This window comes from Arvicanthis niloticus, chromosome 28, assembly GCF_011762505.2.
Source record: "Arvicanthis niloticus isolate mArvNil1 chromosome 28, mArvNil1.pat.X, whole genome shotgun sequence".
In the NCBI taxonomy this organism is placed as follows: Eukaryota; Metazoa; Chordata; class Mammalia; order Rodentia; family Muridae; genus Arvicanthis; species Arvicanthis niloticus.
In genome coordinates this window covers 16,247,043-16,274,889 of record NC_133436.1, presented here as the reverse complement: position 1 = coordinate 16,274,889, position 27,847 = coordinate 16,247,043, and the positions used below count along the sequence as shown (strand labels likewise).

Genomic DNA, 27,847 nt, shown 5'->3' with positions numbered 1-27,847 from the left:
TGCTTCATACATATGCTTTTGAAAATATACTTTGACAGCCTCTTTCTGGACATCTTCTTTCAGGATATCAGAATCTATATTTATAATTCTGTTCTTTTAAAAAAAAAAATGAGCTTTCTGGGCAATTCCTGGCTTCAGGCAGGCTGAAGATGCTCTGAGAGAATAGTTAAATAGGAGAAAGGTCAAATCTTTTTTTTTTTTTTTAAGTACCACCAGTAATCTAGTACATTACAGTACTTAATACACTCCATAGTCATTAATGTCTGAAAATATACTGAGTAAGTGCACAATTTTAAAAATGTTTGCATCAGAGCAGGACCAAGCCCACATGTACTGGACTGTGAACTTCGCTTCTTTGTAAAGTCCTCATGGAGTTTGACAGTTTGTACTTTGCTCCTTCCCTGGCACACCTCCCCCTGTCTACATCGACTCCCAGCATTCCCTGCTTCCATCTCTGTTTGTATAAAGGCCAGTGCGGGAATGTGCACACCTTCCGGGTCGGACTTCAAACCATGTTTCTCCTCACTCCAGTCTTGGTAGCAGTTGTCTGTATCTTGGTTGTATGGGTCTTTAAAAATGCCGACAGGAGCCTGGGGAAAAAGGAGGAGGAGGCTCAAGCTCAGCCCTGGGTGGATGAGGACTTGAAAGACAGCACGGAACACCCTCAAGTGGAAGAAGGTAACAACTCCCTGCGGCGCCCAGGGCTTTGCCCTGAATGTGTTTATGTGTTTATGATGACAGAGAGCAAGCCATGGTGGCAAACCATCAATCCTGTTGTGAAAACAGAGCAGTGCGTGGCAAGGATGGTCATCTCAGGTTGCTTGCTGGTACCTGTCCCCTACTCAAGTCCAAAGCCATGAAGGCTTAGATTTCTCCTAGGTCCGATCCTCTGTCATCCAACACCATCTCTCTCAGGGGTGGGGTTGGGGGCGGGGTCTCCGTACAGAGTGACAGCACCGAGCATGGCCAGGTTTTGATTAGGATTGCTGAAACTGAGAAAGTGACCCGTCTAGGGATTGGCTTTTTCTTATGCCAGGCCCTGTACATTAGAGACAGGAGTAGCCTCCATGCCAGCGAGATAAAGGTCCGGTTTAGGGAATGAGGTAAAATAAGGAAACAGATAAACTCCGTGGAGCTAGTATAAGGTGTTTAGGAGAGGCTTGGGGATCTGCTGGGGCCTTGGGAAAGAGCAAAGCTGACCCGCGGGTGAAAGACGTGAGCAGCAGAGGCAGAGCGTGTCGGGGGAGCACAAAGCCTACACCCACGGTCTAATGCTTGGGACCAATTCCTGGAAGATGGAAGACGTGCAGACAGGGAAATGGGGAAGAGAGGGCTGGCATTAGACCAGCATCTTCTCAACCTTCCCAATGCTGCAACTCTTTAATACAGTTCCTCACATCAGAGTGACTTGCGCCTGTAAAATTACTTTCACTGCTACTTCATAACTAGTTTTATTACTGTTATGAACTGTAATGTAAATATCTGCTACGCACAATATCTGGTCCCACTTGGGACGTGCTTCCCTCACCACAGAGAAGCGTCTTCCTTAACACCGACTCTGCTCTAAAGTTTGCTGAGGAATGATGCTTTGGTGGGAGGGTAGTGGATACCCAAGTCACAGCAAAGAACATCCTGTTTTAGATATTGGGGGAGATGGAAAGAGTGGCTGTGTCACTGTCACCAACGGACAAGGGTGGGAAGATCTAGTTTCTGTGAGTGTGTGCTGCATTTAAGATATTCAAGATGTTAAATGAGAGACTCTGGCATCAACTTGAGGCAGCACTCAGAGGTTAAAGAACTAAGGATGTCACTAAGTGGGTACTGTGAGAGAGAAGGCTGAGGGAAGAACTTGGGAGACACCTGAAGATAAGAGGGACGTGGTAGAGAGATGTACGCACTACAGAAAGAAGATGACATGGTTGAAGAGCCTTGGGGACCACAACACACTCACATAGCATGTAGTGGATCCAGCTGGTGCCAAGTCATATACAGAGTAGGCCCCTTCATCTTCATGGTACTACAATGAGGTAGGCATTATCATTACCTCCATTGCAGGAGACTGAGGCTGTGGTAGGGTACCGCCCACCTAGGCAGGTAGGACTCTGGCAGTATATTTCCAGGGTCCAAGCATGTAGGGTCTTGGGTGTGTCTGCTCTGCCCTGTCGGCCACAGGGAATGGCTACTCCAGGCAGAGGAACACGGGAAGTAGAGCTGGCTTATCCCATGCTGTTTCTGGGTGGGTGGTGGGCAGTAGGGAATGCTGGGACACCGTTCTGGGGGTGGGAAAGTGCGGGGCCATCTGGTTTTCACGACCTTAATATCCAGGTGCAGCTGGAAGCCACAGAAGAGCTGAGAATGAAGTGCCCCCTCCCACCCCCTGAGGGATGTAGCCCAGGGCCAGGGTAGGGGGGTGGGTAGAAGTAAGGGGATGGGTAAGAGTGTGGGGTGGGTATGGGATGGGGTTCGGGTAGCTCCTGCTGGTCCCTAGGAGAGTCCTTGGCTTGAGCTTGGTGGTTGGCTTGGTGGTTGTGGTTGGGAGCACAGAGAGACCTTCTATGGGAGACTAGACAGTGGTTCTGTAGGCAAAGACCTTCTCCATGGCTCCCCCATGGAAGATCCTGATGAAAAGAGAGTCTGTGGTTCCAAATCACTTGTTGTCATTGTGTGAAGTAAATGTGTAAAACTGTACCCCACTTCTCAGGATGGGCCTGAGGTTAAATACCTTTTGCAGGAAGGAGTGTCTGGGAAGGAAAGCTTATTGGCTAAGCCCTCCAGGCTTTTAGGTACCTCATTAAAATGGGAACCTGTCTTAAGCCTATGTGACCACAGGTCATCTCTTCTACAAGTGGAGGGATTGGAGCATTGCACTTAGGGGACTGGTGGCCACAAATCTATGGGGGGTGGTGGGGTGCACTGCAGCTAGTGACAGGGCCCTGGTGCCTGGAAACAGGCAAAGCTTATACTATTCCTTCAGGGTCTCCGGGGCTTCTAGCTTTAGCCCAAGAGGGGACCATGCTACCTTTCAGGGTTCCACACAAACAAAGAGCTGTTTGCTGGATAGCCTCTCCCACAGAAAAGCCTAGAACAAAGGAGTCATGAAATGAGAAGTTCCGAAATAGATTTCTTCCCTTCCAAAGCCACATTCGTGGGAGCAGTCAGGAGCTCCAGAGCAGGGAGAACTTGCATTTAGGGGTCCCTGCTAACTCTCCACTGCTGTCTCTGCAGTGTTCCTTATCTCAGGAAATGGTCCACCCCCGACCCAGGTCCCAAAACCAGAAACAGAAAGGACCTTTTTCCTTCTCTGTCCAGAAGCAAGTCTCCTGGGTTTTGTCACCATGATACTTTGGGAATCTGTTGTTCCTTCTGATTCCCTGATGGGCCAGCTTCTGTGTGACCTTTCTTTAGCATTCTTGTCTCTAAGATGTCCCTCTACACACATGTTAAAGTCTTCTCCTTATTTCCCTATGGATGGCTTTCTGTGGCACCAAATCTTAATCCACATTTGCACTAGAAGCACATTCCATGGGCTCATTCACCCTGGCTTTTGGACTACTCCACATTCTGTGAAAGCTCTCTCTTCTGTGTCCATTGGGACCCAGCCATGGTTCCTTTCAGCTGCTCAGACTGGCCTGAAACAGACTTTGCCACTGTCACTTTTCTATCAAAAACATGTATTATAAAATTCATTATTATTTTTAATTGAAAACATTATTAAATATCAAACAATTTTCATTTTTTTCTTTCTACTTATTTTGTGATTTTTTGTGTATGTGTTTGTGTATGCAGGCATGTATATGTCATGTCATGCATGTATGTAAGTCAGAAGACAATTGAGCCTGGGTTCTCCTCCCACCATGTAAGTTCTTGGGATTGAACTCAGTCTGTCAGGCTTGGTGGCAGTCACCTTTACTAACTGAGCCATCTTACTGTTTATCTGTATCTGCCCCAGACACTGGCTGCTCACATTCCTTCACAGTCTCAGACCCCCTGCTTCTATCCCTTGTTTTCCTTCTCTGGGTCATTCCTCCAAATCTCTGTAATTTCATTAAAAAACAATCTACCCCATTGGGATGATAGTTTATTATTCTATCCTTAAACATACTTGCTGGCTTGTTTATGTATATAAGCTCTGAGGATATAGAAATCATGTTCATTTTATTTATAAATTCTCAATAAAATCTTGTTGAACAAATTGCCTATTTTAATATTCCAGGAAGGGTATGGGAGTGTTGATAAAAGTAATGTGTATTACACATGCATGATAGTTTGTGTTTTGCAGCTATGTAACTAAGACATTGAAAAAAAAATTCCTAAGTTAATCACACCCACAAAATGTCCCTCAGCCCAGAATATCATCACCACCAACCATGGTAAAATCATGGCTCCAGGCATCTCCCGAGCATGGCCTGGAGAAGAAAACTGCTCATCCACTCATTGTCTCAGTCATGATTTGACATGCTTTTTCTCACTTTGCTTCTTATAGCTGGTGTATGTGTAGTGCATGTGTAACTCATATGTCCTCCAAGCTTGCCTTATTGGGAAACAAAACAATCAGACAACAGAACCCAAATAACCAAATGGCATCCAACCAACCAAACACAAAACAACAACAGCAAAGATTTAAAAACAGTCTGAATCGTAGGTACTGTGGTGTGAATTGGTGAAGCAGGGGCAGATGAATCTCTGACGCTCACTAAAGCCACCCTAGTCTACATGGTGTCCGTGTGTCTTAGGGTTTTACTACTGTAAACAGACACCATGACCATGGCAAGCCTTATAAAGGACAACATTTAAATGGAGCTGGCTTACAGGTTCAGAGATTGACTCTCTTATCATCAAGGCAGGAGCACGGCAGCATCTAGGCAGGCATGGTGCAGGAAGAACTGAGAGGTCTACATCTTTATCTTAAGGCTGCTAGCAGAATACTGACTTCCATGCAACTAGGACTAGGGTATTAAAGCCACACACCACAGTGAAACACCTATTCCAACAAGGCTACACCGCCTAATAGCGCCACTCCTGGGCCAAACATAAAAACCATCACACCATGCCAGTAAAGAAAACCTATCTCCAAAAAAAGATGAAGGACATTCAAGGTTCAAGGTTGTTCTGTTACACACACACACACACACACACACACACACACACACACACACACACAGACAGAGAGAGAGAGAGAGAGAGAGAGAGAGAGAGAGAGAGAGAGAGAGGAGCAGGGAGTGGGAGAGAGAGTCAGCTTCACATGCTTTCAGGAGACTGATGCCTCTTAACAATTTTTGAGGACTTTGAGGTAACTAATTTCACAGAACTGTGCACTCTGAAGTTCAGCCCCATGGGCTCCTGCTTTCTTCTGTGTTCTGACTTATTCATGCAGAGCAGCCACTTTAATCTTTCATGATGTCTCCAGGTCTCCACCACTCATACAGCAGGCTAGCATTTGGAGTACACCCTCCCCCTTCTAAAGACCTTTTCAGATACACTTTGTAGGCCTGCCTTTTGGTATTCACTGCAAACTCCATTTCCTTCACACCCTCATCCCTACCTCACAGAAGCACTATAACTCTGAAGCTTATTTTTTTCTTTGCTTTTCTTCATGCTCCTAAATAAAGTGGCTCTGGTTTTTCTTGATCATTCATCTATGTTCTCTGTCTTTTGCTCTTTGCTCTAGTCTAGAATTTTATTTTATTTTATTTCTTACTTACCAGCAATTTAATCTAAGTAATTCTAGTTAGATTATAATAATCCCTAGAAATTTTTATAAGTATATCATTTTTTTTCTTCTAAGCATAGTGTCATAGTTGTTTGCTCTTCTGTGAATTCTTGGAGCTCTGCCACACCTGGTTTTATTACTAAGCATTGATTTTACTAATTTTTACTCAAGATATTCTGCTCTCTTGGATGCAGGATTACATTGATGAATTATTAGAAATTGTTTTTAAAATTCTTTACATGGTGTCATTTGCTTCTGCTAGACAACTTGGATGCTTCCAAGAATAAACACTGAGGTAGAAGAGAAACACACCAAAAATATCCTAGGCCCCTGAAGGATGGCATCTTTACAATCCACTTTCCCAAAGGATGTAACTCAAGGGTCTGGGCTGATTCAACTTCCTATTGTGTGGGCTTTGGTTTGGGTCATCCTTGATGCTCAGAGATTAAAATGGAGACTGGACCTGTAGAAACTGGCAGATGTAAGCAGAAAACATGAGCCTCTGTGTTGTTAGCCCAATACTTTGACAAAGGCAAAACCTGCCATATTTGGTGACCTGAATGGGGGATTGTGTTAAATAAGCTATTCTACCATTTAACAGGACTTCCATTTGTTAATTATTTTTTGTAGTCTCGTTTGATTTGTAACAGCTCTAAATTCTGAAGAATGATCATGATCAGTGGTCAAAATTCTACAGATCTACTTTTTTAAAAATTACATCACCATATACACTTTTCTGGAAATTTATTCCTCTGACCCCAAGCGACTTTATAACCAGGGAGGTGGCTGAATTTGCTGTGCTCCTGCCTCTTGTTTGCAGATGCTGAGGAATGGCAAGAGTCAGAGGAGAGCGTGGAACACATCCCATTCTCTCACACCCGATACCCAGAGCAGGAAATGAGGATGAGATCCCAGGAATTCTATGAGCTCCTCAATAAGAGACGCTCTGTCAGGTTTATCAGCAGCAAGCAAGTCCCAATGGAAGTCATTGACAACGTCATCAAAGCAGCAGGTGGGTAACTGCATGCTGAGCCTTGCAGAATGTCAGATGCTGTGACAGAGACAGTGTTGGGACAACACTGAAGTTCAAACATGCCGGAGTGGTGTGTTTATCTATGAAGGCATCATAGTTTGGGTTTACTGCTGTGAAGAGACACCATGACCAGGGCAACTCTTATAGAGGACAACATTTAGTTGGGGCTGGCTTACAGGTTCAGAGGTTCAAGGTGACAATTAACAAGATGGGAGCATGGCAGTGTCCAGGCAGGCATAATTCTATATGAGCTGAGAGCTCTAAATCTTGTTCCAAAGACAAACAGGAAACCATTCTCAGGCAGCTAGGAGGATGATCTCAAAGCCCACCTCCACAGTGACACACTTCCTCCAACGAGGCGACACTTCCTAATAGTGCCTCTTCCTGGGCCAAGCATATCCAAACCACCACAAAGGTTTTCCCATTGTTAGTGATTGTCAGAAACATGGATTTCTCCTGCCTACATTTTGATTCTTTATTTCTTGGAAAACAGATGTGACAGCCATTAAAAATCTTTTTAAGTCAATACATTTAATAAATTTTGTTTAAAGCTAAAAATTCTGAATATGTTAGTACGCATTGCAGGAGAAACATCTCTCCCCTCTTCAAAGCAGGCCCCTTACTCCACATTCAGCTCAGACTTATATGTTTGACTTCCAAGAAACAAACTCCAAGACACTCTAGTACAAAATTTTTTTTTTGTTTTTTTTGGGTTTTTTTTTTTTTTTTTGGTTTTTTTTGGTTTTTGTTGTTGTTGTTTTGTTTTGTTTTGTTTTGTTTTTTTCTTTTGGTTTTTCGAGACAGGGTTTCTCTGTGTAGCCCTGGCTGTCCTGGAACTCACTCTGTAGACCAGGCTGGCCTTGAACTCAGAAATCCACCTGCCTCTGCCTCCCAAGTGCTGGGATTAAAGGCGTGCGCCACCACCGCCTGGCTCTAGTACAATAATTGGCTGAATGAGCAAGACAGCAATGTTTCTTTATGTGAGTTTATAAAGTTAACTAAAGTAAGATAAATTCACTTTAAATGTAAATTAATATCTCCGCCCAGGGGAAACCAAGAACTCTGATGGCTACACTCTCCGCTAGGATTGTTGTGTCTGTTATCTGATGCCTCTCTAAGACACATTTACATTCCTGTGTGGCGCTTGTTGCATACCCATTGAGAGCCATCTTGAATCCAAAAGGCTTCAAAGAATACTTTGTTTCAGTCAAGAATACAAATGCCTTGGATAGTTGTATCCTTTACCTAAACAGCAAGAGTCAATAGTTCTCACCCTGTGAGTGTATGTGAGCTTAAGTTAAATTCCTCCCCTTCTTCCTCCTCCTCCTCTTCTCTTCCTCCTCTCTTCTTCCTTTTCTTCTTCTTCTTTTCCTCCTCCTCTTCCACCTCTTTCTGTCCGCCCTTCTTCCTCCTTCTATAGCTTTTTGACACAAGATCTTCCCATCCTCCTGCCTTAGCCTCCCAATTGCTGAACGGGCTTCCAGACATTCATCAGCACAAAACCTGCTAGTGCATTTCCTCTTAATGATCAGTTTTACATTCCTCTGCAGTCTTACACTCATTTTTAACTTAATGGGCAACAGGAACAGCTCCAAGTGGGGCCCACACAGAGCCCTGGACTTTTGTGGTTGTGAAGGACCCAGACATGAAGCATAAGATCCGAGAGATAATCGAGGAGGAGGAAGAAATAAATTACATGAAAAGGATGGGAAAGCGGTGGGTCACAGACCTGAAGAAACTGAGGTACAGAGCTGATGGAATTAGAAGTGCTTGGTTTGCCTGTTACTGTGAGAAATTACCACTGCAGGTCCTGGGTTTGTGGGATTTAAAATCACTTTTTATTATCTTATTTTGATGATTTATTAAGTGTTTGTATTAATATGGCTCCGTGTAGCGTTTCAGTATTTGCATACAGAATCAGGTTTTACCTTGTTTCTCTTGTTTGTTTTGTTTCTTCATTTTATTTTAACCCTTTGCAAAGGCTCTGACCAAAATAATTGTTTCTTTTAATTATTTTTTAAAATTTTTTTAAAGATTTATTTTATGAGTGTGTGTGTGTGTGTGTGTTTGTGTGTGTGTTTGTGTGTGTGTTGTGTATGTGCAGGTTCCCATAGAAGCCAGAGGTATCAGAACCCCTGGAGCTGGAGTTACAGGCACTTGGTAACTGACTGATGTGGTTGCTGGAAACTGAACTTGGGTCCCATGGAATAGCACAAAGTGCTCTTAACTGCTCAGCCATCTCTCCAGCCCAGAAACTGCTTGTTAGCTAAAACTGAAGAATTACTTCACTTTCCACTAGTCCAGAACATAAGATTGTGACATGCTTTCCAGGATCCTGAATGAAGCAAATCCTGTTTTGCTACAGTGACAGGATTTGTTCCAAACAGGGTTACCACTTAACCTTTAATTAAGGGCACCCTTAGTAGGTCTGCACTATCAAAAATATGTTAGTACTGTGGGCTCCTCCCTTCAAAAGAAAACAGAGTGAAAGTCAGGGTGACCTAGGGCAGGGGTGGGGGGCAAGGTGGGTGGGTATTGGCTCTCACCTCTCAGAAGGCCCTAAAGGAGGCAAGCCCAAGTTCTCAGCTCCAGGTAGTGCAGAGAGACCCACTACCTCTGTCTCCAGCGGTGGCCTTCTGTGGCCAGTTCTATCACCTGCCATCTGACACTTCATAGTGACAGGAGCCTGGGAGAGAATGTTGGGATCACAAGCTTGGTGATGCAGTGAAACTTCTAGTCTAGGAATGATCATGAGAGTAAGGAGTAATGGATCTCTTGGCCCTGCTGTTACTGTGAGGGGATAATTTTCTCTTATGATGTTTATACTATATAGGAACTGATGTATTATGGCGTGTATTACACCATACTGCGCTCTCAGATAAGTGTGCGGTATTAACAATGAAACTGTAACGCTTACTGAACATTCACAAAAAAAAATAGATAAGTCAAAGTCGAAGTGGGCTTTGCATTTAGTGAAACACAGGACACCAGCTGGACACAGTACCTTCAGAAATCATCTGTCACTTTCTGTCAGTGAAAATTAATTGTTCTCTCATCTATGTGCCCAACTCTCCTTAAGCGCACCATTCATATATCTAAAATAGCTATGACCACTCAGCACTTTAATTATTAGTTCACTTTCATCTCATTTCATAGATATTTTTGTTTAGAAACCCATAATACAAATCAAGTACATCTTGAGAATACAATTAAGTTACAGAGTTGCTTAACCAACAGTATGTGCATGGGGACACACACACACTCACACAGATACATATAAGACATATTCACACACACACACACACACACACACACACACACACACACACACACACTAGCAAATGGACAATGTGCCCAGTCACCTTTTCCAGCTGCCTTTGAAGCCCATAGCTGGTATTTTTCATATATAATGTAATATTCAACCTTTACTGTTTTGGGCTTGGGTAACTGTCTATCCAGATCTGAAAATGCCAACTCTCTCCCCAGTAGTCCCTGTCCCCTGCAGCCTTTTTATTTGCTCTAATATGATGCCTTCATGAATTAGTATAAAACTAAACTAACCAAGACTAAACGAAAAAGATCAGTTGATAAAGTATGTTTAGGCAAAGTAAGTATGAAAATATTTTTGAATGATTGACTTGCCTTAGAAGCTAGGCAGCCTGTTAAATCTTCCTCAAATATATATTTTAAAAATTTGCATTGCTTACTTCTCTACACATATTTTATATGTGTTTGAAATTTAATCAGATCTGGAGAAAGAACTAGGTGGTTGAGACCACTTGCTGCTCTTACAGAGGACCTAAATTTGGTTCCTTGTACCTACCATACAGCTCACAGTGGTCCGTAACTCTGGTCCTAGGGGGTCCAATGTCTCCTTTGGCTTCCTTGAGCATCAGGTATGCACCTGGTATACATACATAGATGCATACAAAATACCCATACACCGAAGATTTTTAAAACTAAGTATTTTAAAAGTTAATTTTAAACATTAGGAATATGATCAGAATCTTAAATTATAAAAATACTCAAACCTATAATGCAATTTACATAGCAGAATGTAGCCTTGGGGCACAGGCACGGCCTTTTGGCAGCATTAAGCTTCCTCAATGAATGATGAAAACCAGCTGCCGGGCCTGCTCTTGGCCTGAAGGCAGGATGTGTTACCGGTAACAGCTTCATGCTAGAAATCCAGTGAGTTCAGTAAGCGATCAAAAGGGATCTTCGTATTCATCATTTCTGTGATCTCAGAGTGTGATGTGTGTTAGTAAATGCCGCTTTCCATACCTTATCTTGCTTCATCATCACAGGGACCATGCACAGGAGCCAGCTTTACACAGTGAGAACAAAAGCAGCTACTCTGGCCCCAGAGCTGTTCTAAATCATGAATGTCCTCTCTCTGCAAGGTGAAAAACATACTAGCCAGTGGGACTAAGCTAGGTGAGGTGGGAGGGCAGATCCCGAAAGCTTGAGGTCAACATGATATACATTTCTGTTGTGTTTTAAAATGTTGACTCGTAACCAGACTAAACCATAAAATGAATAGTCACCATTTCTTGATAATTATATGTAATAGCCCATAGGGAAAAGGCAGCTGTTTGGAACAGATAATTCTACAGGCTTGTATCTCTCTTTTCGGTATCTGTTCTAGAATGAAGTTTCAGCACAGATGTAGGGGGCAGGGCAGTAGAATCAAGGAGGATATGTTTAGAGTTGGAAAACAGAAATATCAAGTTATCATTAGTATCCATATGACTGGCTTCCCTCAGAAGCGCTCTGCCTCGTTCCACAGCTCGGATTTCTTCATCTGCTCATTCTCGTTGGCACCATTGCTGTCCCCATCACTTGCTTCTTTCCTTGTTCTAGCAACTGTAACTCTTCCCTCAGTTCTCCTTAGCCTGGCCATCCTTTGACCACCCTCCTGCCTGGGCTACAACCATGATCCAAGATCTGGGTCCCCTACCATTATGATGGCTTTGTAGTTGGTGTTTCAACTGCCACTCTTGGTGATGACACTGCAAGTGTCTAATCTCAGGCAGGAATCTAAATCTTAGGCTAGAACAAAGAAGTAATTTCAGACAGGAATCTAAATTTTAGGCTAGAACAAGGAAGTAGGCTTCAGACATGAAAATGACCTTGGGCTAGGACAGGGAAGCAGGCTTAGATACTTTGGTCATCCTGATAAGCCTTTAGAAACAGTGATCATGGAAGTGTTCACAGAACTTTGTTGACTTGCTTGTTCTTTGACTATGTTTGTTGTCTTACTTGTTCCTTGACTATTTGTATCTATTGTATTGCTGGTTCCTCAACCTAGAACTGACCTTAATACTTGCATGTAATTAAAATGGTATAAAAGCGAAAAGGAGGAAGAGGTTAGGGGTTTTCTAGGGAGGGGAAGGAAAGGGGATGGCATCTGAAATGCAAATAACTAAAATATCCAATTAAAAAAAGGATACTCTTACATCTTTCTGTCTCCTTCAGCATTTTGCCCACTTTTCCATTATGGGCACACACACTATCGTATGTTTATTAATTTCATTAACCTTATAGAAAAAGATAAATATCACAAAAATTTAAAAATCTAGTCTTTTTCAACTTTAATAGAAAAAGACAAGGAAATTTGTATTTAAAAATCATAGATAAACTGATGTAGTTTTTAAAAAGGGAGGGAAAAATAACCCTTAAAATTTAGAGTAAATAGTCTTCTAAATGTTCTTTCTCCTCTGTCCCCAAAGAACCAACTGGATTAAGGAGTACTTGGACACTGCCCCGGTTCTGATCCTTGTTTTCAAACAAGTCCACGGTTTTGCTGTGAACGGAAAGAAAAAGGTCCACTACTACAATGAGATCAGTGTGTCCATCGCCTGCGGCATCCTGCTAGCTGCATTGCAGGTATGCTGCACACCCAGAGGCACAAGGGGGACAGGAGGACCAAGAATGACTATAGCAGAACGTTTCAGCCAAGTTTCCAACTGGGGGTCATTTGGGAATTGTTTACCTAGAGCTGAGTCCCTCAGAAAGATAAGTCCAATGTGACAACAAGCCCTAGAAGCCTGGATTGGTGGGTAACATGTTTCTGCAGGCTGAAATTCTCCCTGGAAACTCACTTGTAACAGCTCAGGGTCACAAGAACTGCTGTGACTGCTTTCTTCCACAATAGCATGTAGCTTGAGCATCTGAGCAGCCATATGAGAAGAAAGCCAGAGGCTCAAAGTCTTACAGATGCGCCCCTTTCACGTGTACACTCGCCTTTCAGGCTGGCACATTGATTAAACAGCCACCAGGCTCTTAGCATTCTTCCTGAGAGGCTTACTGTGCTGCATTCTCAGAAAAATAGCCCTGTGCTTACAAACGTTTCTATTGAGATGCTTGAACCACACGAATGTGATATAGAGCAGGGGTGAGCTCTGCCTCACAAACCCCTGTGGCATCTCTGGGACACACTGGGGATCAGTTAACAGTTTATCTGATGGAGATATGGGGTTCAGGTGAGGGATGAAAGAGAGATGCTAAATGTATAAATTAATGCAGCAAACAATACCATAAGAGAGAATGGCCTTGCTTGAAGGAAGGGTTAGTTCTATGTGTGTGTGTGTGTGTGTGTGTGTGTGTGTGTGTACATGTTCGTGTGTGTGTGTACATGTTCGTGTGTGTGTGTGTGTGTGTGTGCATGCGCGCACGCATGCATGCATGCATGCATCCGCATGTGATAAGATTCCTCACTGCCTCAAAGAAAGATGTGGCTTGTATCTAACCCCACTGCTTCTCAAACTACCCTGAAGAAGCTGGCATTTGGTTTCCCTCCTTACAATGTAGGCAGATACATGAAGGTGACCCAGAGAGCAGAGACTGCCAGTGTCAGACCAGAGAGCACTACAGAGGAGATAAAGTTTGGGAGAAGCAGGATAAGCCGGCCTCCTTCCTATAGTGCTCTTGGCCTGTGAATAGGGCTAGCCAAGCTAGCTTTCCTGTTGAGCTTGCTGCCTTCTGTTTTCCCAGAATTCCAAGGTAGGTTATGACTGAGACGTGAGAGAAATCTGCTCCTGGAGCCTGGTCCCCTGCACAGTGACTCTCTGGGCTGGCCTGGCCATGCCTAAAGCTCCCCGCCTTCCTCCTGGTTCAGGCTCCAAGGTGGCCAGGTGACTGGGGAAGCATGGATAGGAGGGGAAACAGCTAGGGATCTAGAGGTCACTCTGTGTCTGTACAGATACATCTGTGTCTTCTTCCCCCACAAGTGTCACCATGGCGCAATTTGTATTGCTTTAGTATGAGTTCTGGGAGGTACAACTCAGCCTTATTCTTACAAGGCAAGTGCTTTACTGATGGTGTGATCTCCTTAGATATTACATGCTTTTTATGGATGATGATGTGTGGTGGCGTGTGTAAGTCCTCAGGAGAGCCTGTAGTAACTCACTCCAGATCCCTGTAATTATATGGGTTCAAATGTTACTATTACAGCTATGAATACCTAAATATAGTCTGATAGGTAACTGGAATTCTAGGAAAAATCATCTTTCAGGAAAATTATAGTGGACTTAGGCTGAAGACAGTGCTGTTGGACTGCTATTGCTGTTATGTCCGATAAAAGGTACAGACTATCGCCTAACGCTAAAAGCTTATCTTTGTCATTCTTTAACAAAGCTTACATTCTTCAACCTTGTTTCTCTAAAACAGCTATTCTCATTGCTCCAGCATCACTGGAAAATACGACAAATTATTCTCCCAGATGTTTCCAGTTGATTGTCTAAACGAAGGCAGCAGGTTGAAAGGCACAGGCAAGGTTCTCAAGGTTCACAACACATTACCTGAGCTGAAAGCTTCTTTGCTGCCTGGCGTCAAGGGAAAATGAAATGATGCCAGGCAGGAAGAAGAGCTGTGGTTTTGACTGACTTTAAAATGTTTTTTCTCTCTTGTTTCAGAATGTAGGGCTAGTGACGGTCACTACCACTCCCCTCAACTGTGGTCCTCGTCTGAGGGTTCTCCTGGGCCGCCCCTCACATGAGAAACTGTTGGTGCTGCTTCCTGTGGGGTACCCCAGCAGAGATGCCACAGTGCCTGACCTCAAGCGGAAAGCTCTGGACCAGATCATGGTGACAGTATAGTCAGCCAGTCCAAGGAGATGGATGCTGGGATGCTGGGATGCTGGGATGCTGGGATGCTGGGATGCTGGGATGCTGGGATGCTGGGATGCTGGGATGCTGGGATGCTGAGATGATGCTGGGATGCTGGGATGCTGAGATGATGCTGGGATGCTGGGATGCTGGGATGCTGGGATGCTGGGATGCTGGGATGCTGGGATGCTGGGATGCTGGGATGCTGGGATGCTGGGATGCTGGGATGCTGAGATGATGCTGAGATGATGCTGGGATGCTGGGATGCTGGGATGCTGGGATGCTGAGATGATGCTGGGATGCTGGGATGCTGGGATGCTGGGATGCTGGGATGCTGGGATGCTGGGATGCTGGGATGCTGGGATGCTGGGATGCTGGGATGCTGGGATGCTGGGATGCTGGGATGCTGGGATGCTGGGATGCTGGGATGCTGGGATGCTGGGATGCTGGGATGCTGGGATGCTGGGAGACACCAGCTTATTTCTTCCTGGGTCTTCTGGCTCCTCTTGTTCTCTGAGTGAGGTCTTCTCCTGAAAACCAGTGTACAGGGAAGGCCACTTTTCATGTAGTGATGTTTTCACACTTCCTAGAACTTTCAGTCCAGTAAGTAGTTTTTTGATGGACTGTTTTAGTGAATATATGGGGCAAGAGGCCAAAAAGCAGGCACACCTTAACTTCTCTACAAAACTACAGATAATTTTTCATTTACTTATAAAAGTCATATGTAGAAGTCACATTAGGAAATTTGCTATAGTTACGAGAGTTACCTACACAATAATTTTTAACTTAAATATTGACTAATCAAGTGGTCTTTCTGCTCTCTGCTTTCTGGCAGCATTGAGACTGAGAATGTACTATTGAGACCTGTTCTTTTACTGAGCCTCATAGAGATTCTGCCAATCTTGAATAAATAACTTTAAAGTAAGCAAAACATGACAGTCACAGAACCAGAGAGGCATGTCTACATGCCATGGATGTACCTGGCAATTATGTGAACATGAGTTGCATGGGGTGTGTCGGAGCTGGCTTGTACTAGCACAGGGAGGATGGTGGTTAAATATTCTGAAATTATACAACGAAGTATTAAACCATTTGTATTTTGAAATTGTCCATTATGAAGGTGTTTACGCCAAAGGAGTCGACAAGCACTGTAATGCAGTGTCAGCTTCACAGAGACACTGTTTACCATACACAGAGTTTCCTTCCTGTTTGCTCTGATGAAACACACTTACCGGATTCTCAGACAACAGCAAAGCTATTTGGGACTGCCCTGGCTGCATGTGTACAGATGGACTTGCCAGAGCTAGTCAGTCACCCATCCCCACCCATGTCCTCCCAAGGTCCTGATGTACATGCCTTTGTTGTGGTGGTGGTGGTTGTGGTTGTTGTGGTTGTTATTATGGTTGTTGTTGTTGTTTGGGCTGTTCTCCATCCAGCTAGTCTACCCACTTCTTCTTGTCACTACCATGACATCCTGCTCCTCCTCCTCCTCACCTTTGTCTCTCTTTTTATCCTTTTTCTCCCTGCTCTCTCTCCTTTTCTTCTTTGCAACTTGGCTGGACCATTAATAAGAGAGAGCTGGCGCCACCTCCTGTCCGAGAGAAGGAAGGCATTTCTTTGCTCTGAAATAGAATGAGAACAGAAAGCAGCACCATCAGCCTCCAGGTCCTTTGACATATCTAGGAGTCCCCAACATTTACACATATCTCCAGTTTTCTCTGCGTTTGATTTCCTTCCCTTTACCTGTGATAAGTATGGTCCCTGGTGCATTACTGAAATGGGGTTCCTTTTAATGCTATTGTGGCTTTGGTAGACTCTAACGGGTGGGAATGAGAACCTATTGCTTATTGTGATATTGGACAAAGTTTCTCTGGCTTCCAAATATAAGAATAATAAACATACTTCCTTGTCACAGTATTAATACACACACACACACACACACACACAGCCTTTCTCTAAGGTCTGGAAACGGAGCTTATAAAGTTCTTTGATGTGTTGTCATCTGTTCTATTGAGTGAAACTGAGGCACAAAAAGGACATTGTCCTCTTCATTGGGTCCCCACTAGCCTCCACATGAAGGGGAGCTAATGATGAGATGGAAAGGCAAGAGGGTTCCCGGTGTGACTGTTCAAGCATACAGCCAGTAGAGAGGATGAAGAAAGTCAAGGATTCCACAGGAACAGAGTGATTGACAGGTCTTCAAGCAAACAGCATCATAGGGCTAGCTCATTATTTTCCAAGCATTGTCCACAAAGATATGTGATCCTGGTTTTTCATGTAAAAAAAAAAGTTAAATATATAGCTCTGGGAAGGTTTGTAGCAGACATCTTTGGGTGAATTTGGGACATAGTGACAATGGTGGTGACGTAGTTGATAGTGTGATGGTGTGATGGTGGTGGTGGTGATGGTGGTAAAGATAATGGTGGATATTGGTGATGGTGATAGTGGTGATGGTGGTGGTGGTAATAGTGGTAGAGATGATGGTAATGATGATGCTGGTGGTGATGACAATGATGGATAGTGGTGGTGGTGGTGGTGGTGGTGGTGGTAGTTACTAGCTAGGTATCTCTGTGGGTTTGGTGTTGATAAATAGTCCATGTGTGACTCATGACAAAGTACAAAGAGACAAAGCACCTCACATACAACTTACTAGAAAAAACAAAGAAGGAATTCGTAGTATTTACACGTGTGTGAGAGAGCAAAGGCTCACTGGTGTCCTCCAATGATAGGTAGAGCATACATTGTTTTGGCTGAAATATTTGTAACTGGAAGAAACAATAAGTATCAGTAGATATTTTGCATGAAAGGGACAAGAAACGTAATGACAATTTTCCAGCTACCTTCAGAGTATCCCCTTCTGATTTGGGTGAAATAGAATTATGAAACAACGGTTCTGCCTCTATGATGGTTTCACCTCCCCCACTAAGACAAGGCAGAGTGGAGAGTGCAGCCAACATCCTTCTGGGTGGCCTCAGCTAATGTGGAGAACGTGCTGGGGAGATTCATGAGGGGACAGTGTCCAAGCAGCAGCAGGGCAGCCAAGTTAGATGGAATATGAAATGCTACAATCCTATTTTGGGGAGTTTCTAAAGAGTCACAGGAAGGGGACTGGTGTGCGTTACGACCTGAGAACCACAGTTCAGGGTTAAATGTGACAGCATCAAAGCATTTTTAAGGCAAGATAGATATATTTGGAACATGGGTTCCAAAATGGCATTCTTTTAAAGACCACAGAATGCAAGCCCTTCATCCATGTCGTAATAACCCCAAACAAGGCTTAGGATTCCTCGGCTCTGGAGAGCTAACCTCATTCCTGCACACCCTCCTCAGCTGGTAGACATCAGTCATGCTGTTCTCATGAGCTGCAACCTTGCAACTCTGAATCCCATGGGGTACAAAGTGTCCTGGGTCATACTGAACCAAACACAGAGGTGATAAAAACCATCGCATCCATGTTAATGATACTTTCAGGCTAACTTTAGGGGGGGCATTTTGTTGTGTTGTTTTCCTTGTTTAAGTGAACTTAATGTTTAAAGTGCACAGGATCTTGAGGTAAAATGCAAAATTGATCTTTGGGTTGTGATTTTTGACAGAAATGTATAAGAAAGCCTGGCATAGCTCATTAACAATATTATAACTTCACCAAAATTAGTAGAGATGGTTAGATAAATATAAATGCAAGGCATGGTGGTACACACCTGTAATCCCAGCTACTCAAGAGACTGATCCCAGAGAACCTTTAGGTTTGAGGCCAATCCAGGCAACAATGAGACTCACCATCTAAAAAATACATTTAAAAACTACACAAGAATGCCATAATTGGCTGTAAACCATCATCATGTTAATTATTTGAAATGCTAAAAATTCAAATATAATGCGTTTACACAAAGAGTTGGAAGATTTTAAAAAGATTTTAATTTATTTTGTGTATTGTGTCAGTCTGCATAGAGGTCTGTGCATGTGTAAGTGCTGGTGCCTTCAAATTCCAGTGCAAGGCGTCGGGCCCCAGAAGTTGGAGTTACAGGGAGTTGTGAGCCAACTGACATACATGCTAGGAACTTGAATTCTCCAGAAAAGCAATAAGTGCTCTTAATTGCTGAGCTATGTCTCTAGACTCCCCCAGTTGTACATTTTTAAGAGACTTGAGATTTGATCGAATTTGTCTTGGTCAGTGTGGCAGTTTGAATAGGTTTAGCTTCCATAGCCTCATGTGTTTGAATGTTTGGCCCACAGGGAATGGTACTATTAGAAGGTATGGTCTTGTTGGAGGAAGTGAGTCATTGTGGGTGTGGGTTTGAGGTCTCTATGCTCAAGCTCCACCTAGTGTGGAAGAGACCCTCCTCCTGGCTGCACACAGCAGACAGTCTACTCTTGGCTGCCTTTGTATTGAGATGTAGAACTCTTGACTCCACCAGCACCACGTCATCTGGCATGCTGCTATGTTTCCCACCATGGTAATAGGGACTGAACCCATGAAACCATAAGCCAAGCCCAATTAAGGGTCCTTTATAAGAGTTGCCTTGGTCATGGTGTCTCTTCACCGCAATGGAAACCCTAACTAAGACATTCAGCTTGAGTTAAGGAAATGTTTATCTAAGTTGCTCTTCCCTAAGAAGATTAATTTTGTTTTATTTAAGATGTATATATTAATACTATGTGTATCCAGAAACTTTTTTTAAAAGATTTATTTATTTTATGTATGTGAGTACACTGTAGCTGTCTCCAGACACACCAGAAGAGGGCATCAGATCTCATTACAGATATTTGTGAGCCACCATGTGGTTGCTAGGAATTGAACTCAGGACCTCTGGAAGAGCAGCCAGTGCTCTTAACCACCGAGCAATCTCTCCAGCCCATATCCAGTAACTTTTAATTTATATCATCATGCTATAATAAAATATTAAAGATGAGGTCATTTATAAACAAGGGAAGTTTCTTTAACTTAAAGTTTGGCAGGCAAGGGCATGTTTACTGGAAGTCTTTAGGTGTGTTATAACATGGCTGCAGACATCATGAAAGTAAGGTCGGAGAAGTCAGGACCAGCTTCAGTGGTTCTCTTATCATTATCTCAACCATAGAGGTTGCCATGGTATCAACCATCACAACCAAACTCAATTCTGGAAGCACCGTAAGTTTTTTTTTTTTTTTTTTAATAAGATGTACATATTGGATGCATGTGGAAATACCAGTCTATTATCCAACTATGTTCTCATCCATCTACCTATCTATTGGATCACAACATGTTACATGAAAGAAACAAGGAACTTGTATTTAACAGTAGCTGCAAGGGATTCTGCTGTATTTAACAGTAGCTGCAAGGGATTCTGCTGCCCAGGTGAAGAGGGAAGGCTGGTCAACAATCTCTAGCAGACACATCAGTCTTAGGATAGTCGAGACCTTGCATTTGCCAAGGGAATGTTTACCAGCTGTCTTAGTTAGGTTTTACTGCTGTGAATAGATATCATGACCAAGGCAACTCTTATAAGAACAGCATTTAATTGGGGCTGGCTTACAGGTGCTGAGGCTCATCAAGGTGGGAACATGGCAGCATTCAGGCAGGCATGGTTCAGGAGGAGCTGAGAGTTCTACATCTTCATCTCAAGGCTGCTAGCAGAATACTGGCTTCCCTTGTGGCTGGGATCAGGGTCTTAAAGCCCACACTCACAATGACACACCTACTCCAACAAGGCCAACCTATTCCAACAGGGCCACATCTTCTAATATTGCCACTTCCTGGGCCAAGCATATTCAAGTTATGACACCAGGTGTGCCTCCGGCTTTGGACCTTGTTCCTAAGCCCCAAACTCTCACATCTGACTGTTTTCCATGCCCCTTCCCATAGTTACCTTTTAGTCATCAGCTTTTCCCTGCTCAAAGTAGGACTTTTAAGTCATCAGGTCTTATCTGGAATATCAATTCACACTCCTTTTCATAGAGTACCAGCTTAGAAAGCATTTTAAATGCCAATCATTCTCTCACCCCTAACACCCAAGCCCATTAGTAAACATTACTGATTCTAACTCCAAATATTTTCCATGGCAAAAGGAGCATAAAGAAGCAATGCGAATGAAGAACTCAGGTCACATGCAGCTGTGAAAAATAAAATCTTTACTCTGGTGGTACAGGAGTCTTGTCCCTGTTTCTAGCATCATCCACAGTGTCCAGTATGAAGGCAGGCTCCCTTGTAAACTCTCGTGTGTGTGTGTGTGTGTGTGTGTGTGTGTGTGTGTGTGTGTGTGTTAAACTCTCAAACCTATGACAGAACTCTACACTAGATGCTCTCTCTTACCCCAACTGCTCCTGGTTTAGATTTTGTTGTCGCTGGCTGCTTCCTGTTGGCTATGTTTTTAGTTTGAGACCCCTTTTCTGAGAAGCCTCTGGAGACTACTCCATCCTTCCCTGCTATGTCAGCTTCTCTCACTCAAATGACTACCCGTGGTAATGGAATCCACGAAAGATTTAGTTTGGGTCCTACTTCCGGGGTTCAGCTCATGATGCGTAGAGCCACTGTTTGCAAGTCTCTGCTAGTACTGTGCAGATGAACACATCCCAGTGAAGTGATTTTCTCATGGACAGGAAGTAAAAGGGTCTTTCTGTGCCCTTTAAAGGGACATCCCCAATGACCCAAAGACCTCCCTGTCGTCAGCTAAATGTTCTGCTGCCCTTCAGTATCTCATCTGTAGGGACCAAGACTTTAAAATACAAGCCTTGGATAGCATTCATCTCTACTTCTTTAATGCTTAGGACGATGGGTTGCTACACGCCTCTGTGTTGAATGTCTGAACAATAGAGGCTGAAGAGAGCTGTGACTGCTTTAAGGTCACCCACCCACCAGGATTTGAATTCCCACCATGGCACACATCAAACCTGACTCAGGAACCAGCTATTGTCAAAACCGTCTTCTGAGCTATGTTTCTACATGTTCTGACCCAGGGAAGAAAGCTGAGCACGAACTCACCCCATTAACCAGAGGCCTTTCCCACACCGTGCCTGAACTGACAAAAGCCAAACACACGCTCCCAGTGCCAAGCAGAATTGCAGCTCCAGAAGTTTCTTCTGCAAATGACCTTAACCCTTGTGTACCAGAACAGACCTGGGAGGTAGGGGTGGATGGTGGGGGTGGCACCATGGATCTGAGGTAGTAGGAACCTAATTGGGAGAGAGCAAGGGTTTGGGTCACTCCAAGAACTAACAGAGACTCCCTTCTAAAACCTGAGTTCATGTTGATCTTTAATTTAAAAGGCATTGGAGGTGGCATCAAGAGGCTTTGCCCCCAGTTCCCCACATGTCCTTGGGGGGCCTTCTGGATTCTGCTTTGAGCTGAGATGGGGCACCCTGCACAGCCCAGATGTATGCATAGGCTTGGAGACCATTGATTTGTGTTTACCCTGGCTCCTCTCTAGTCCTCTGCATTTGGTTTTCATCCCACATTGTCTTGGAGGCAGCCTTGGTGAATAAATCACTCAGTGAGCAAGCAAACAGCAAGGCCACCAAAGAGATGAAAAATAAACTCCCCACAAAGAGGGGTCAAAGAAGAGCAACTGGGAAAATGGAGGAGGGGAATAAGGAAGGGCAGAAAGAATCTGAGAACGTGCTCTCCCAGGGACTTCTATAGTACCGCCTTATCCCTCAAGAACCAATCTTATCCCCACCCATTGCTTGCCTGAACTCTTTTCTTCTCTTTCTTCCCCTCTTTTCGTTATTTATATATTTTCAGATAGAGAAAGACAAGGACAAAGATAGAGAGGAGACTAAGCCCATGTAGAAAGATGTAAAAGAGAGGAAGACCAGATATCTAGCTTTGGGAAGTTTGGCCATTATTTCCACAGTCCACTTCTCAGGAGAACTGGTTAGTCACATTAGATCATCGGCTGGCTATACCCTTAAAGTCTTGTTTGCCTCCCTGTGCAGACCCAGAACACCCTCTCAGTTTTATAGTCCCATCCTTTCAAGTCATGTCATGTTTTTGAAAAACAATCCAAGACATTCCAACCACGTTGGAGTGACCAAGACCAACAGTAAAAGGAAGACGAAGGTTTGGCTCTTCTAATCATTCTGAAACTTTCACATCATTGCTAGCTGTTGGTGGATAAGAGCTAAGTCTACCAACTGTGTGTTCTCTAAGTACCCAGGCACAAGGCTGACCTATGTCCACCCTTGGTAAAAGTTGGTTCGATCGATGAATAATCCCCATACTTCAAACGGCATCACAGGGAGTTTAAATATCACATATTTTTAGCCTTTAACCAAACATACCTCTTTCCATCAGTGGAAATCGAGTGTTGTCTTGTCTTCCCGCCAAATTTCACCTGACTCAAATGCAGTTAAACCAGAAGCAGAAGGACAGAAACACAAGGTAAGGCTCTTTTGTATCCAGATAATATTTCAGTGACTGCCAAGCTCAGTTCCTGACCCAGCAGGAATCAGGGTCACCTGCTTCACCACTGAAGTGAGCACCCTGCAGTCAGCTGGTGAAGTGGATATCTAAAGCCATGTCACAGTGCCAGATGAGTGTTGGGGCCTAGGCTGCCCCACTTTGGGCAGCCTAAAATGTTGCGGCCCTCTCCACTCCACGCTTGGCAGCCACTGTATCCCGGCCCAAGCTGCCACTCTGGTCCGCGGGTCGGGGTTCAGCAAGAGAGAGAGTGAGGACGGACTCTAAGAATGGAGACCAGACAGAGTATGTTTCGATCCCGTTTATTCTTCAGTCTCTCTACCTCCTACTCCTAGTGTCTCAATCCCTAGTGTCTTGAATCTCTCTCTTTTATATGTCTCACTTCTAAGCCATGCCTGTAAGTCGCACCTTTAATCATGCCCTTAGGTCTTGTCTCTAAATCTGATCTCTAAGTCACACTCTTAAGTCACACACCTTTAATCTCACACACCTTTAATCACACACACCCAAGGAAAGTCCTGGGTATCTAAAGCAAGATGTTATCAGAGTGTTCTCAGCTGTTGTAGGCTATTGTAATCTAAATCTCATGTCAGGGTGTATGGCTCAAGATGGCTGCAAAGCTGATAGCCGCTTTCTGCTAAAAGTCGGCTCCCAACAGATGAGTCCGGAGGCCCCACTGGGGATGGATGGTGCCCCGGCCTTACCACTGGTTGGCAGCTGAGCCAGCTTATTCAAAACCTATTCCTCTGAAGTCGGGTTTATGAATGAGCTCTCCACTAGATTCTGAATGGTCCATCTTTCCTTCCTTGCTCCTTTCCTTCATTTTCTTTGAGAATGTGTGTAATATAGGAACATTTACATGGGCTCCTGTGTGTGTACATCAGGGCATGTGCACAAGTGTGCACACATGTGGAGGCTAATGGCCAATATCTGATGCTTTCGTCCATCACCCCTCCCCCTTATTTTGAGACAGGTGTTCTCACTGAACCTGGAGCACATTGATTCAGACAGTCTGGCCATCCAATGATCTCTGGGGACCTACCTATCTTTATACTCCCCTAGGCTAGGGTGACAGCATAGTGTCACATCTGGCCTTTTACACAGCTGCTGGGGGATCTGAACTCAGTTCCCCATGCTTTTGAGGCACATAAAAGCACTGACTGAGCCATGTCCCCGGCCCTCTACCAAGCAGTATTTTTTGTTTGCTTGCTTTAAAGATTTATTTATTTTGTGTATACTGGGGTTTTCCTACATGTATGTACATGCACCATGGAAGTACCTCATGTTTGTGGCTGGTAACTGAATAAGTAATGTATTTTATTAAGTACAGTACTAATTTGTTAAATAATAAAATTATGGACCATGGTTCACAAGTATTTGTGGTGTCAGATACTATATAGTGAACCCAGTGAAGTAAACCAGGACTATATTTTAATATAAGACTCTAGAGAGATCAAGCATTTGTTTTATAAAATTAAAACAAGGTCTTTGGACTCCTATCACAGATATGTGGTATGCCTAAAGCTAATGGACTTCTGAATTTCAATGAGGTGTTTAAATGTAATTAAATTAACACTTCTGCAATTCCCTTAATTAAGGGCCAAGGGAATGAAGTGATTTGACTCCTGCCAAATTTTTGTCTGTGTCTGATTTTTTTTTTCCACATTGAATGCAGCTCTCAGAGTTTCCTAGCTTAGAGGCAGAAACTAAACCAGAGCCAGCATGAACCCTGGCAGTGACCTATGAAGGGAAAATTGTCGGGGAGAAAAAAGCCGGGGCAAAAATCCAGCTTTAAAGAGGCAGGATGCCCACTAATTAAAGCTAATGTGGGGCCTAAAAAATCAAAGCGGATGGACAGTAGCTTTCATTCCTTCGCAACCAAAGACCTGTCTAATGGCCACAAGCCCACTGGATGTAATCTGGTATTTGTTTAACACATGAAATTTATCATTGACTTACTTACTTCCTTCCTTCCTTCCTTCCTTCCTTCCTTCCTTCCTTCCTTCCTTCCTTCCTCTCTCCCTCCCTCCCTCCCTCCCTCCCTCCCTCTCTCACTCCCTTTCTCCCTTCTTCCTTCTTTCCCATTTGACTCCCTCTTTTTCTCCCCACTTCCCTTCCCCTTCGTTTTTCTTATTCTTTTTTCTATTATTTTTGTACTTGCTGAAAGAATGTTTACCCTGCAACTCAAACTAGCTTGGAATTTACTATGTAGCATCAAACTTACGGCAATCCTCCTGCTTCAGCCTCCCAAGTACTAGGATTACAGGTTATCCCAGTGTGTGTGTGTGTGTGTGTGTGTGTGTGTGTTTACACAATAGAGATTGAATGTACAGCTTTATTCATGTATGGTAGTGAGCGCCTTCACCATTGACCCAAATCTTAGTTCTCTTTAATCTTGTTAATACCTACGTTTTAAAAGGTTTAAAGCAGTTGACACTACTGAAACTTATTTTTAAAAAAATAAAAAACCAGACTCCACAAAAAGACCATTAAGGAAGACAGCGTGTGTTGAGGTGCACACCCTTAGCACTTCAGTACCAATTCATAGAACTTAATTCCAAATGGTCACACTGCACTGAGCTAACCAAACAAAAGATCTCTTGAAAGCAGTCCTAAGTGTGCAGGGACTTTTTGCAAGAGTGCTTCAGTGTTTACTCTTCAGGACATAAACCTGAAGCCACAGCCAATCTTAACATGACATTTGAGCCTCAGATGGGGCTATAGATCATAGCCATTGAGATAAATGGCTCACTTCAAAATGATAAATGATATCACGGTGCTAAAATAACTCCAAGCCTTTCATAAAAACAGCATTTAAAATTCCATTTTCCCTTCTCAGCTGTATTTCTATGATTCATTATGAAAAAGTAAACTGGGATACGTGCCAAGCAACTCCCAGATCTATCTTCGCCAACAGGGAAGTGAGAAAGGAGGCTCACTGGCGTTATTCTCTAGTGTGCTATCAGGTCAAACAGTTTATCAGATGAAGACTTGATGTGAGGACTCTTTGCTACATTTGAAAATTAGAAAGCAAATGCAGGTTCAAAATTATTAGGCCAACATGGGCCGGGATCCTATTTATTACAGAAATCCAGCCCATCTCAAAGGGGAATGCTGGCAGGCACAATCATATTGGTTCTTTACCAAGCTTCTAGTCCCTTCCATCTCAGAAGACAGAAGCTAGTCTTGGCTTGGTAACATCATCTTGCTTTGTCTTCACTGTTCACTTAGGAAAGTCTCAGGAAGATGACTATTCAAGGTACCCTTAGTTCAGATTCACAGTGATTTTTTTCCAGAGGTACTTGCCTATTACCCTAATGTTGAGATGTTGGGTGGTGGATGGATGGACAGATAGGTCCCTAGAGTTCACTGGCTAGCCTAGCTGAGTAGCTCCAGGTCCAAGGAGAGAGCCTGTCACCAAAGATAAACTGGAGAGCAACTAAGGAAGACACTTGACATCGCTCTCTGGCTTCTACAAACACACATATGCACACATATATGCCTCTCTGCAGCAGCACTTGTATTTAGATATGACCATCATAGTGGAGACAGAAATACCGGGGATACTGCCAACAATGCTTACTCCATACGATGACTCTAGGTCTGTTTCTTTGAAACAGAATTGATGTAATCACCCTTAATTGGAAGAGACAAGGAAATAATGGCTGCATCAGGATGAAGTCAGAAGAATTCAGGAATCATTGGGATTTTTGAATCACAGCTTATTCTACACAGAGCACGATAGATTAGATTCCTAACATCTTGGGTGAGCACGTAATTGTGTGAAAGATATTTTAAAAGTTGCAGCAACTAGGCATCTTAAAGTTGTAACAACTACAATAATAATATGCTACCCCCACTCTGTGAAGCAGAGCCTATCGTCCAGATGAGGCTTAATCCCACTCACATAACCATGGGATACAAATTAAGTGAATTTGCTTCATTGAGGGACCAGGAAGATAGCACAGTCAATGACATGTCTGCTGTACAAACATGGGGACCTGAGTTTGGATCCCCAGCAGTCACGTGAGCTGAGCATGGTGGTAACCCGAGTGCTAGGAGGTGGAGAAGTGTAGAGGCCTGCCTTTCTCTGGTTAACCAGTGCAGCCAAACTAATAAGCTTCTGGTTCAGTGAGATCTCATCTTAAAGATAAGGTGGAGGGATGATAGTAAAAGGCTCCAGATGTCACCAACATCTGGCCTCAACATAACAATGACACACACACGCACACACACACACACACACACACACATGTGCGCAAGCAAGCAGGAAACAACCTTGTTACCTAATGACAATGCAAATGCTTCACGTGTCTTGTTTACCTTGCAGAGCTGCAGCAGTCTACACACATAGTCTGTACAGGTGAAAATGAGATTTGAATAAAATTCCTAGCAAATGCGTGATTGACTCATTGGTAGATGACTGGATCTTGTAGCTCATAAACCCCAGCCTGGGAGTGATTTTTTTTTAAATAACTCACCCTAAATCCATTCTAGAGATCAAGATCAACACACACCCCCGTAAAGGTCTTCAGAAATGTTGAGTATCTATTTCACAAACAGTTTTAAATGGCATAGCTAACATTTCAATATTACTAATA

The 27,847-nt window shown here is 43.6% G+C and overlaps 1 protein-coding gene across 1 annotated transcript; it reads left to right on the top strand.

Moving 5' to 3' along the window:
• The first annotated feature begins 463 nt into the window (after window positions 1–463).
• Window positions 464–16,752, top strand: Iyd (iodotyrosine deiodinase). The gene is made up of 5 exons (XM_076926790.1): window positions 464–678; window positions 6,531–6,722; window positions 8,327–8,486; window positions 12,476–12,632; window positions 14,660–16,752. Exons 1-5 carry the CDS (start codon window positions 513–515, stop codon window positions 14,840–14,842), a joined length of 858 nt encoding a protein of 285 aa, XP_076782905.1. The 5' UTR covers window positions 464–512; the 3' UTR covers window positions 14,843–16,752.
• The last annotated feature ends 11,095 nt before the right edge of the window (window positions 16,753–27,847 follow it).

Bases quoted from the DNA above. Each gene is read 5' to 3' on its own strand.
- Iyd (XM_076926790.1), top strand. From the start codon at position 513: ATGTTTCTCCTCACTCCAGTCTTGGTAGCAGTTGTCTGTATCTTGGTT. The intron at 8,487-12,475 runs GTACAGAGCTGA...CTGTCCCCAAAG, and splicing joins ACAGACCTGAAGAAACTGAG to AACCAACTGGATTAAGGAGT. The intron at 12,633-14,659 runs GTATGCTGCACA...CTCTTGTTTCAG, and splicing joins TCCTGCTAGCTGCATTGCAG to AATGTAGGGCTAGTGACGGT.